The sequence below is a fragment of the Spermophilus citellus genome, assembly GCF_964194105.1.
Source record: "Spermophilus citellus genome assembly, chromosome: 7".
Taxonomy (NCBI): domain Eukaryota; kingdom Metazoa; phylum Chordata; class Mammalia; order Rodentia; family Sciuridae; genus Spermophilus; species Spermophilus citellus.
In genome coordinates this window covers 39,236,360-39,250,206 of record NC_138188.1, presented here as the reverse complement: position 1 = coordinate 39,250,206, position 13,847 = coordinate 39,236,360, and the positions used below count along the sequence as shown (strand labels likewise).

Sequence of the window (13,847 nt, the reverse complement as noted above, 5' to 3'; positions counted from 1 at the left end):
GGATTAAATGATTTGCCTAAGATTTTTATAGCTAAAATGAAGTAGAACCCAAATTTGGAACGTGTCTCCTGACTTTTAGTGTAATGTTTTTTGTTTTTTGTTTTTTCTCTCATTATACTCCCACAAACTGAAATAAGATCCTATTTTTTAATTTTTTAAATATTTGTTGATATAAAGCAATGAATAGCCCTTTTATAGACATTTCTGCTGTTCTTTTTCACTTTCCTCAATTCCTATTAGAAAAATAAGCAAAACATTTATGAATCTAATGGTTAGCATCATAGAATTTTACTAGTAGATGGAATTTTGTAACATTACTAATCCAACCTTGTTCATTTTACAAAAAATGTAAACACTTAAATGGAAAATTTTGCCTGTATAAAGTTTTCTCTTGGACCTAACGCATGAATTAATTTTTCTGCTCTTACTTTAAGAGTGTAGAAAATATAGCTTCATCGGTGCTTGGAAAGTCTGTCTTTGTTAATTGGCCTCACCTTGAAGAAGCTAGAGTTGTGGCTGTATCAGATGGCGAAACTAAGTAAGATTTTATTTATAATTTCTCTGACATATTTGCTTTGCTTTGATTGATTCAGTTTTTTAAACTGATAAAATTATTATAAGAATGTTTACACTATAGTGAAAATCTAATCATACCACTTGAAGTTTAACCACTTTGACATTTATTGAGATATTTTAGATGCATGTTATTTTCTTCTTTTTTATCTATAAAAGTCTTAGGCAAATTATTTAATCCCATTGAGACTGAGTTTTCTTTTCTAAGAAGAAGGAATAATGTCTCACTTGCAATATTAACAATAAAAGAAAAGAGTATATACAAAAGCTTTTGTAAACTGTAAAATGCAGAACAAATATATTCTGTATAAAAAATAACATGCATCTAAAACATGCATCTTTTCCTCTTAAAACCTTAGAAGTTCTATATGCTAATTCTTTCCTATCAGTGGTTATCATTATAGTATTTAGCAAATGTAGTCTCTTTCTGATAAGAATTAATAATATATAACCTTACTTTTACCATGCTCTTCACAGGTTTCATTTAAATAATATATTAATTTTTTAAAAAACACATACCTTCCTTTTTTTTTTTTTTTTTTTTTTTTGGTAGTAGTTGGGATTGAGCAGGGCACTCTACTACTGAGTTACATCTCCAGCCCTTTTTATTTTGAGACACAGCCACACTGATTTTCTCAGACTAGCCTCAAACTTACTGTCCTCCTACCTTAGCCTCAGGCTCTGGAGTAGTGGGGTTACAGGCATGTACCCAGGCTCAGCTCCTCAAGTTCACAGTCACTTTTTTTTCTTACCTGGCTTTTTTTCTCCACATTCTTTTTACTAAGAAATTTTTCATTTTACATAATGGTGGAATTAGATGTTATATATTCATACATGTACACAATATAATTTGGCCAGTATCACTCCCCAGCACTTCCCTCCCGTCTTCCCACCCTCTCACAGTCATTTCATGAGAGAATATTTAGACAAGTTTTTCCTTTGTCATTTTTGATCATTAATTATTTGCTATAAGCATTTTTGTCCTGATTTCTTGTTCTTTTGTTATTTTTTGTATGGTTAAAACTTTCTGAAACAAATTTTTTCAGAAAAGAAATGGGTTGGTGTTGTTTTCTGGGTGATTACATCTCCAGACTATCTTTTTTTGTTTTCTTCATGCATGGATTTAGAATTTTAGATGCTCGGTCCTTTTTCCTTACCTCAGCATACATATTCTCTATTGTATTCTGTTTTGTACTGTTGTTAATGAAAAGTCAATCCAGTGTGATCTTTTTTTTTTTTTTTTTACCTCTGATAAGTGTCTGCTTTTCTATGTGAAATCTTGAGGATTCCTTTTGAATCATCAAATTCAGATTCAGTTCTCCTACCTTTTCAGTGTAATCCAACTTACCATTTTTTTTTTTAATGCTTTTGGTAAAAAGTCTCAGAACTCTTCACCTAGCCCTAGGTCACAAAGACTTTAATATTTTCTTTGAGAAGTTTTATAGTTTTACCTTAAATCAAAGATCAATTTTGAGTTCATTTTTGTATAAGGTATGAGATTTAGATCTAGTTTTGTATATTTGCCTATGAATATTCAGTTGCTGCAGGCATTTGGTAAAAAATCTATTCTTCCTCCACCGGATTGCTTTTGCATCTTTGTGAAAAATCACCTAGAACCTGGCTACTCAGGTGGCTGAAGCAGGAGAATTGCAAGGTCAGAGTCAGCCTGGATAACCTAATAAGACTCTGTTTCAGAATTTAAAAAATGAAAAAGGGTGGGAATATGCTTACTACTTCTCTAACATATGTGAGGTTCTGGATTCAATCTTCAGTACTGCAAAAAAAGTAGCTCATTCCAGCGGTTCAGGAGGCTGAGGCAGGAGGATTACAAGTTCAAAGCCAGCCTCAGCAACTTAGCGAGGCCCTCAGCAATTTGGCAAGACTGACTCAAAATAAAAAGGACTGGGGATGTGGCTCAGTAGTTAAGCGCCCTTGAATTCAATCCCCAGTACTGAAACAAAAAGTTGAGTATATTTGTATGCAACTTTCCTGGGTTCTCTATTCCATTGGTATATTTTAGTCTATTTTAAAGTGTGTACCACACTATCTTGATTATTATATAGAAAAGTCTTAACATCAGGTAAAGTGATTTCTTGACCTTATTTTTCTTTTTCAAAATTGTTTTAATTATGCTAGGTTCTTTGCCTTTCTGTATAAATTTTAGAATAAATTATTATATGTCTATAAATAATCTTAGAGGGATATTTTTAGAAATTTTGTTAAACCTATAAATCAGTTTGAGGAGATTTGACATCTTTACAATATTGAGTCTTCTAATCCATGAACATATATTTCTTTATTTAAATCGTTGACTTCTTTCATCAGTGTTTTATTTTTTTTTAAAGAGAGAGAATTTTTAACATTTATTTTTTTTTAGTTTTCGGCGGACACTACATCTTTGTTTGTATGTGGTGCTGAGGATCAAACCCGGGCCGCACGCATGCCTGGCGAGCGCGCTACCGCTTGAGCCACATCTCCAGCCCTCATTAGTGTTTTAGTTTTTTATTATATAAGTCTTGTACATGTTTTGTTATATTTATACCTATGTATTTAATTTTTCTTGAAGTGACTATAAATGCATTTGTTTTGTTTTTTTAATGAGATGAGGTCTTGTTTTGTTGTATAGTTCGATTTCCAACGTGGGGTCTCCTCCTGTTTCAGCTTCCTGAGGGACTACAAGGCACATGCATCTGCACCCAGCTTTGAATTTTTTAGAAGTCCTTATTCTATAATATATGTTACAGTTTCAAAAAAGCCTTTTTTTTTCTTTTTTTTTTCCTGCTGTTGTACTATATAGAAATTTTTTCACTTTGGACATTCATACTGCTAGAACTCTATATTAAAGCATAAATTTGGCATTAAATACTTTGTATTTTAATTTTTAAGGTTTTACTTAGAAGAACCTCCAGGAACACAGAAGCTTTATTTGGGAAGGACTGTGCCACCATCTAAAGTAATCCATCTTGTAGACAAAGAACAATCTAACTGGATAAAAGAAGTACAAGGAATTTCAGAACAGTAAGTGTTGTAAAAAGAATTTAACATACTAGAACTAGAATTTTAAATGTATTCATTCTCTAACTTATTTCCACTTACCATAGTAGTTATTCTGAACACTTACTGTCCTCATCTTGTGTTCTAAAGAAAACAGTGAGCCATAGTTTAAAATAATATCTGGTTCACAGCAGTTATAGCCTTCACCAGTTTGTCACTAAAATACTTAATGAAATAAGGGGAAAAATGAAATAATATCATCACTTAATGCTAGAAATAACTTAATATGTTGCCTAAATTTTAGTGCTATTTCCATTAACCATAAGGCCATTTCTTGGCCATGTGTAAGTAATAAAAATTGGAAGGAAGATCCTCTTTGTTCCTCATATTCATTCTTTCCCTATTCCTCCCTTCTCCCTCTACTGCATCCTTACACAGTTTAGAAATGCATCCTGTAACTTCTAACCAGACTGAGAACTTCCATCCTTGCAGTGCTGATTTTCTAGGTCACTACAGTGCTTTGTGTCCTATGATCCCACCCTAATAACACCTCTTTATCGAAACACTGGAGATCTCAAAATCAAAACAGAATAATTGAGACCAGCAGCAGCACAAGAAATTGTGTTATAAATGTATATACATCAGCAAGTTCTGATTAATCTGTAGGAAAATCCATTAATAAATTTGGGGGGAATTCAAGGATACTTCTCCCCTATAATTCAGGAGCTAATAATTTGCTTAATGCCCTTACTCAAAGATGAGTACACAGGAAAAATGTATACAGACCATTCAGCATTAAAGCATATAAACACAGATCTCAAGAGATAAAGGTAGAATATATTTTCACCTCTCAAGAATATAAATTATATAATCCTACTATAAGGTATATCTTCTGAATTTTCTTATTTTCACATAAATAAAATCATAATAAACTATGTGATTAATAAGTCTCTCCTTAGATACCTTAAATGAATATGCTCTGTAAGGGTAGAACATATCTGCTTTTTTGACCACTTTATTCTGATTTTTTGGCTAGTACATAGGTACTTAGTAATTGTTTGAATGAATATTGTTTTGGTCAAGAGTCTTTTAATTGGAAAAAAAAAGAAACTTATCCATATACTACAGATAAAGAGATTAGTCAATTTTTTCATATAGTCAACATATTGATATTTGAGTATCAATACTGCTAGGGTTAGTAGTAGGCACTGTGGTTACAACAATGAATAAAAACATGTACAAAAACACTCATGAAACTTACAGTGGGTGGATGGGGATAGATATTAACATGTGATTTTGGTCAAACTACAGCATGATAATTGATTTAGGTACATGCAGATATGGAATGAGAGAAACAGATGAATTTTTAAGAAATTTCCACTTCAGAAATTTGTTAGATAACTTGTATTTCTGGCTAAGATATGTGACTTACTTCAGAACAATTCTTATCTTAGAGAAACTGTTATGAAATATATATGTAAGAATATATGTTATATACTATATAGTATATATAATAATTTTATGTAGTATGTATGTTATATAGTATATAATACATATATTTATGTGTAGTCATACATAAAATTCAATAATATGATTATTATATAGAGCTCAGTAGATGGTCTGAATAATAATATGAATATACTAGAACTTAAATTAGTGAACTAAAAGAAAAAGCTGAGAAGTTCCCAGTAAATAGTACAATAGCACAAAGAAATAAGAGTATAGTTGGAGTTTATAGAATCTGCCTGATTATTTTAAATGGAAAAAATGGAAGAGATAAGAAAATATCCATTAAATGTTTTAGATCAGGGACCTACAAACTTTTCCATTAAGGCCAGGTGGTAAATATTTCAGGCCTTATAGACTTTATGATGTGTGTCACATCTACTCAACTCTGCCATTATAGCACAAAAGTAGCCATACACAGTATGTAATTAATAACTATGTTCCAGTAAAGGTTTGTTTTAAAAAGCAGAAGGCATTCTGGGTTTGGTCCATTGCTGTCATTTGCATACCCTTGCTTTAGATGGAAAAGACCTGACTGATGCACATAAACTAATCTCTATGAATTTAATAATTATGGATGTTTTATATAAACAGAATCATATAATATGTGACCTTTTATGTCTGATTTCTTTCACTAAGCATGTTTCTGAAGTTCATACACATTGTCACATCTATTGGTGTTTGTTTCTGGTTGTGGCTGAATGAATAATATTCCATTATATAGGCTTAGCACCTTTTCGTATAGGTTTATCCATTTATTGGTGAACATTTAGGTTTTTTCCTCTTTTGAATAGTACTACTATGCACATTTGTTTACCAGTATTTGTTGAATACCTGTTTTCAGTTTGGGGGAGTATTTACACTTAGATATAGAATTTATGGGCTTGGGGGGGGTTTAATTCTTTTTTTTAGTTATACATAACACAATATATTTTGACATATATGGGTGGAGTACAACTTCCCACTCTTGTGGTTGTACATGATGTGGAGTTACAATGGTTGTGTATTCTTATATGAACATAGAAAAGTTATGTTCAGTTGATTCTACTGTCTTTCCCATTCTCTTCCCCCACCATTCCTCCGTCCAATTAGGTGAACCCCACTTTTCCTCCCTGACACCTATTGTGAATCAGTATCCACATATCAGAGAAAACATTCAGCCTTTGGTTTTGGGGGATTGGCTTACTTCACTTAACATGATATTCTCTAGCTCCATCCATTTACCTGCAAATGCCAGAATTTGATTCTTCTTTATGGCTGAGTAATAGTCCGTTGTATATATGTACCACATTTTCTTTATTGATTCATCTGTTGAAGGGCACCTAGGTTGATTCCATAGCTTAGCTATTGTGAATTGAGCTGTATGAACATTGATGTAGTTATGTCTCTGTAGTATACTGATTTTAAATCCTTTGGGTATATGCTGAGGAGTGGGATAACTAAGTCAAACGTTGGTTCCATTCCAAGTTTTCTGAGGAACTTCATACTGCTTTCCAAAATGGCTGTACCAATTTGCAGTCCAACCAGCAGTGTATGAGTGTACCTTTATCCCCACACCCTCACCAACCTTTATTGTTACTTGTATTCTTGATAATTGGCATTTTGACCGGAGTGAGAATTACTTGGTTCTAAGGTAATTCTGTGTTTACTTTTTTGAGGTGCTGTCAAACTGTTTTCCATAGCGGCTGTACCACTTTACATTTCCATCCACAGTGTACAAGTATTCCAGTTTCTCCATATTCTCACCAACACTTGTTTTCCTGTGTTGTAAGTACAGCCATCCTAGAGAATGTAAAACACAGGAGTTTCTTATGACTCTCTCGTTTCTCATTTAACCACATAGACAGTGGAAGAAGTATCCGTAGACTAAAATAAATACTGAATTAACTTAGTTAGGCATGCAGAAATGCTAGCATATTTATTTGAAGTTCATTTAAACATTTGATTATGAGTTGGTAGTTTCGAACGATTATCATCTTAGACTATATACGTACTTATACATAGGTATATTTCTTTTTAATTCTTTCTTTTAGTTACCTGAGAAGAAAAGGAATAATAATAAATGAAACATCTGCAGTTGTGTATGCTCAGTTACTCACAGGCCGTAAATATCAAATAAGTCAAAATGGTGAAGTTCGTTTAGAAAAACAGTGGTCAAAACAAGTTCTTCCTTTTGTTTATCAAACTATTGTCAAGGTAGGTGTTCATCAAGTTTTAGTTTCATCTTAATGTATACTATATTATACATTGTATAAAAAAGACTGACATTAATATTTATTTATCAATAGGCTAACTCAACAATATATACTAGAGGTTATTCTTTAATATAATTTGCAAAGTGCATTAATCTGTAGAAAAGTATTTCATGCTCAGACACTCACTGTACACTGTGGAAACTTGTCTTTTGGACTTTTTAGTTTGTTTTCAGTATTGGAGGTTGAACCAAGGCGCTCTACCACTGAGCTACATACCCAGCGCTTTTGTTTTTTATTTTGAGACAGGGTCTTGCTAAGTTGCTGAGGATGACCTCAAGCATGCGATTATCTTCTTAGCCTCCTGAGTTGCTGATTAAAGACAGGCACTACCATGCCAGCTTCTTTGGGGTATTTTTTAAGGACTTAATCTTTAAAAGAAAATTACAGCATTAATTTTTACCCTTGCAGTTCAGGTGTGTTTTCTTCAAAAATATTTACCTTAAATAAACAAATGAACATAAAATGCATTTATTTTTCTGTTTATATTCTTAGACATGGTAAGAGAGAAAAAATTTAAATGCAGTAGTCCCTGCTTATCCAAAGTTTTGCTTTCTACAGTTTCAGTTACCGTCAATCAGCCAGAGTCTAAAAATATTAAACGGAGGGCTGGGGTTGTAGCTCAGTGGTAGAGCACTTGCCTAGCATGTGTGAAGCACTGGGTTTGATCCTCAGCACCATATGAAAAGAAATAAATAAAGGTATTGTGTCCATCTACAATTAAAAATTTTTTAAAATATATTAAATGGAAATGCCAGGATTAAATAATTCATAAGTTTTAAATTGGCCACTATTCTGAGTAATATGATGGAATCTTATATTGTCCCACATGGGGATGTGAATCACCCCTTTATCCAGCATATTTATGCTGAATATGCTACCTATCCATTAGTCACTAATAGACATTTCTGTTATCAGATCACCTATTGCAGTATTATACTGCAATAACTTTTATTTTTCTTAACAATGACCCCAAAATGTAATAGTAGTGAAGAAGACCATTAGTATGTGCCAAAGAGAAGCCATAAAGTGCTTCCATTTTTTTAATATTTTTTAGTTATAGACGGATGCAATATCTTTATTTTGTTTATTCATTTTTATGTGGTGCTGAGGATTAAACCCAGTGCCTCACATGTGCAAGGCAAGCGCTCTGCCACTGAGCCACAATCCCAGCCCCCTAAAGTGCTTTATTTTTCTTTTTTTCTTTTTATTATTTATTTTTCAGTTTTTTAGATGGACACAATATCTTTATTTTTGTTTTTATGTGTTGCTGAGAATCAAACCCAGTGCCTCACGCATGCTAGGCAAGTGCGCTACCACTTGAGCCACATCCTCAGCCCCCTAAAGCACTTTCTTTAAGTGAAAAAGTAAAGTTCTCAACATAAGAAAGGTAAAAAAAACAAATGCTAAAGTTGCTAAGATTATAGTAAAAATGAATCTTCTGTCTATAAAATTGTGAAGACAGAAAAATAAGTCTGTGTTAGCTTTGCTATTGCACTTCAAACTACAAAAGTTATGGCCACAGTATGTTTTGAATGCTTAGTCATTGAGCACACTTCATCTCATCATCTAAGCATTTTATTATCACAAGAAGAAAGATGAGAACAATACAAGATATTTTGAGAGAGACCACATTCACCTAACATTTACTATAGTATATTGTTATAAATGTTCTATTCTCTTATTTGCCTAATTTACAAATTAACCTTTATCATAGATCCAGCAAGGTTCGCCCCTTCTGTGCCATCCTTTCTTCATCTGTACAGTGGGGTTAATAATAGTCTCTGCCACAGAGGGTAGCGTTGAGAATTAAATGAACTAAATAAATGTGTGAAGTACCTAGAAGAGTGCAGGGTGTATATCCAGTCAATAAGTTACAGATTCTAATATTGTTATGTAGAAAATCTTCACATTTGACATTTAGCAGACAGCATAAACATAATCTTATAAGAAAAATAATGACGTGTAACTATAGAAATTTTGACTGTGATGATTTACTTTTATATTTCATTTTATGTAGGACATCCGAGCTTTTGATTCTCGTTTCTCCAATATCAAAACACTGGATGATTTGTTTCCTCCTAGAAGTGTGGTATTTATGCTGGGAACTCCATATTATGGCTGCACTGGAGAAGTTAGTTTCACATTTGCTACTAATTAAATTTCTGCCTGCTTTCAAATTCATAGAGTTATTTAACTTGTCTTTATTTAGAGGCAAAAATGTAACACAAAGGGAAAAAATAAAGAATTCATTTGTGTAAGTTATGAACTCAGTATTTGAATACGTATCTTTAATCTTGAGAAGTTTAGGGTCAGTAGGTGGCAATGAAGAATTCAAATCCTGATCTTTTTTTTAAATGATTTTTTATTGTGGTGACATCAATGAAACAATTATGAGATTATATTAGATATATTATAGGGTTATTGAATGATTTCTATGTATATTGATGTTTCGAGGGAAAAAGTACTGCAAGTATGGAATGAGAGAAAGAATGTATGGAGACAGATTTGGAGATGCAGTGTGAATTCTTGATTTCTAAAATATGTGTGTATGCATGTGTGTTCGTACATGCATAAATTTTTAGCTCTGTTCAAAATAATAATAAGCAAAGCCACCTATTAGCAATGTAACAACCAGATTTTGACCTGTAATACCATATCCCAAAAAAAGGGAACATCAGTGCTTCTCAGTGAAATAGTGGATTCTAAGTGTGGGGCAGGGAAGACACAGGATGTGTATCTGGAATATCTTGTTATGCCAGAAAGTAAGAAGTGCTCAAAAGAACAATGGAAGCATGTCATGTAAACACAGGAACCAGGCTAAAGGGGCTCCCACAGGCCAAGTCTGGGACAGAAAACCAAAATAATTATACACAGTAATGAATTAATCACTGGTGGGAAATGGGAATTCATGATACCTCAATAATAATAAAAAATAAATGGGAAAGAGAAGTGCTCTTGTTACCATATCGTGTCTAAAGTAAATGGAAGAGAGTGTGAGTGTTGGAAAAACATTTTGAGTAAAAACATTTTGAGTAACAGTAAGAGACAGCCTTGGAAGTTAAAGCTAGGGAGAATTTTTATCAGGAACAGGTATTTGCATGGTTAAAAAAGTTTCTCTCCATAGACAGTTTATTAAGTGCAAGAGAAACAGATTGTTCAGTGAAGAAACTGAGTGGCATGTTGATAGTATGATCAATGTTGATATCACAGTGAGAGACAGGTAAACCTGTGTACCTCCATATATGACACCTTAAGAAAGACATATCACCTATAAAATATTCTGGCTGTAACTTAATTGCAAAGAAGCATCAAACAAATCCAAAATAAAGAGCTCTCTTTTTTTTCTTTCTTAAAGCAGAGTCAAGAGGGAAGAATGAATTTTATTTTTCAAAATGTCAGTATTATGAAAAACAAAGAAAAGTCCTGGATATATTCCAGATAAAGAATGCTAAAGAAACAATTAAATGCTATGTCTGATCGTAGCCTGGATCCTGTAAAAGAGGGAGAACAGAATTCCATATAGGTCATCATTAAGTCAGCTGACAAAATGGAATATGAACACTGGCTTAGATAAAATAATATTTATAAAAGTATTAAATTTATATATTTAATAACTATTGTGGTTTTGTAATAAAACTTACTTCTTTGGAACTAGACACTGAAATATTTAGAGGTTTAGGAGTATGTTGTTTACAAAAACAGATGAATGCAAAAATGATGTATACAGAACCAGAAATATATTGCATGTATGTAAATGTACACAGTACACAAGTGTTAAAGCCATTTTTGTTATAATGTTAATAAATGAGTCTGGGCCAATGTTTGTAAGTGTTCTTCATACTATTTTCATTTTAGTAATTTTTTTGTTCTTTGAAATAATTTCCAAATAAGTTAATTTGAAAAAGAATGATTAACAGCTATTTAAGAAAGAATAAAAGGACTCAAAATGTTATCACTTCCACTTAAAAATTCCAGGAGGATTTCCACTATTCATTTTATTGTCATAGCATATTTTAGAAATAATACCATTCAGATAAGTAGAAAAATGTAACGAAAGAAACTAAAACATATTGTGGTGTTGTTTTTATTTTTTCCTGTAGGTTCAAGATTCAGGTGATGTTATTACAGAAGGTAGGATTCGTGTGGTTTTCAGCATTCCCTGTGAGCCCAACCTTGATGCTCTAATACAGAACCAGCATGTGAGTATAGTAGTTCATGTTGCTTCTTTAGAATATCACTAAACTTTTAAAATGTTAGAACACTGTTGCCACCTTTTTAAAATTTGTTTCAAATATTTTAAGAATAAATATGAAATCTGTCCTTAAAAATTCATGTAAATCTAGCATGTGCAAGTCTCTGGGTTTGAACCCTAGCATGGAAAAAATAATTTTTTTTTTTTCTTAGCAGTGCTGGGGGTGGAACCCAGGAACTCATGCATGCTAGACATGTGCTCTGCCAGGGAGCTATACCCCCAGCCCTCATGTAAATCTTTAAGGGGAAAAAAAGTCACTGAAATCCCCTTATTAATTTATAGTAATTCAAAGCCCGCATTTTTAGTTACAGTGGCCAGTGGCCTTTCTATGAAGGTTCTTTATCTTTACTCAGCTAAAATAGACAGTTTCAATCCTAGAGAATATTGGGAAACTGAATTTAAATTCACTGCAACTTTTTTTAGGACTTTTCCTCCAAAAATGTTTACTGGCCTTCTTTTACTCTGTAAATATAGGGCAAATTGGGGCTGGGGTTGTGGCTCAGCGGTAAAGTGCTCGCCTAGCATGTGCGAGGCCCTCGGTTCGATCCTCAGCACCACATATAAATAAACAAATAAAATAAAGGTATTGTGTATACTAAAACTAAAAAAATATTTTTAAAAAAATAGGGTGAAGTTTCTGATAGCTATCATTTGTTTTTATTAATGACCCAATAATTAACTTGACTGAAATTAATTCACCATCAACCAGCTTTTGCTACTTTTGCTGTTATTTGGTAAAATCCAGGGCTTTATATCCTGTGAAGTAAATTTAAGACATTAAGAATCAGCACACCATGAGGAAACTTTATATATAGAAAGCAGAGATGTCTCTATTCATCGGGGGAAAAAAAAAATCTTACCATCAGGTATCTACTTAAGAGAAAATATAGACTATATAGTCAGGAAACCATCAGAGTGGCTCATCAGACAGAAAAACTGGAATTTTATTCTGGGAGTTGGTGATGGTGGAAGAACCTGCATTTCTTCATCCCTGGCTTCCAGATCCAGAAGAGCCTACCCACTTGTAGCATAGAGTGCTGGTCAGGATACCTGCTCCAGTACACTTCCTGTCTTATTTACATGCTTTCTTTTAATTTTTATTCAATTCTCCATCTTTCTCTACCCCAACCTCTTCAGCTATATATAATTTTTTATAATCTGTGGGTTGTGATAATTTTAATTAATGTTTAATTATAGCATAGTTCAGCATTTCTCAAAAGGAGTACTGTTGGTATTTGGAGCAAGACAATTATGGGGGAAGTAATTATGTAAATAGGACTCTTATGTATATGAAAGGTCATTTGACACCTATGGCCTCTGGGCATTAAATACTAGTAGCCCATCCAATTATTATAACTCAGTGTTCCATGACATATTTCCAAATGCTTATTACAAAAGTGGTACAACTTGTAAATACACAAACTATTATGGAATACATACTTGATTTGTATTATTCCAAATCTAATGGTGTACTTTATGGGGAAAAAAACCATGTTATATTCTTTACTAACATATTTACACAATTTACTAATAACTTTATATTCCAGACCCTCAAAAACAATTATTCATTGGAGGTGTTTGGGGGGGGGTGTCATTGTAAATATGATCAATAAAATAATGGTGGCTCATTTAATTCCTCACCAATCTCTAGATATTTGGTTTTTGTTGGTAGTAAAATTTCCTTATATTCATATCAGATATGTGCATAAATTGAGAATATAAGCTATTCATATAATTAATATATGTATAAAAATTAATGTGTTATTTCTGTATACATTATATAAAGAGTATATGATAGTTGGTACTGGATTTGCAAATTACTTGATCCTGGTTAAAAATTAGATTATCATGGTCTGGGGATGTGGCTCAAGTGGTAGCGTGCTCGCCTGGTGTGCATGCGGCCCGGGTTCGATCCTCAGCACCACATACAAAGATGTTGTGTCCGCCGAAAACTAAAAAATAAATATTAAAATTCTTAAAAAAAATTAGATTATCTGTTTGGGGGCAGGGGTTGTTTGCTTTTATGGTACTGGGGATTGAACACAGGGCTGCAAAATCACGAGCTACATTCCCAGTCCTTTTTATTTTTTATTTTGAGATGGGGTCTCGCTAAATTGCCAAGTCTGGCCTCAAACTTGCTATCCTCCTGCCTTTACCTCTGGAGTCACTTGGATTATAGGCATGTGCTACAGTTACTTCTTTTTGTTAATTTGACAATTTTTATGGTTTCTCTCCTATACAAATTTAGATTTATTTTCATTGACTTT

General features: G+C 32.9%; 1 protein-coding gene across 2 annotated transcripts in view; it reads left to right on the top strand.

Annotated features, from left to right (window-relative positions):
- The window catches only part of XRN1 (5'-3' exoribonuclease 1), a 128,569-nt gene that overhangs the window by 62,430 nt on the left and 52,292 nt on the right, over window positions 1-13,847 (top strand). For both annotated transcript variants that reach the window (XM_081301676.1, XM_081301677.1), the window contains 5 exons: window positions 435-538; window positions 3,460-3,591; window positions 7,107-7,269; window positions 9,346-9,459; window positions 11,429-11,527. In XM_081301676.1, coding sequence (XP_081157802.1) covers window positions 435-538; window positions 3,460-3,591; window positions 7,107-7,269; window positions 9,346-9,459; window positions 11,429-11,527 — 612 coding nt within the window. The remainder of the gene's footprint in view (window positions 1-434; window positions 539-3,459; window positions 3,592-7,106; window positions 7,270-9,345; window positions 9,460-11,428; window positions 11,528-13,847) is intronic.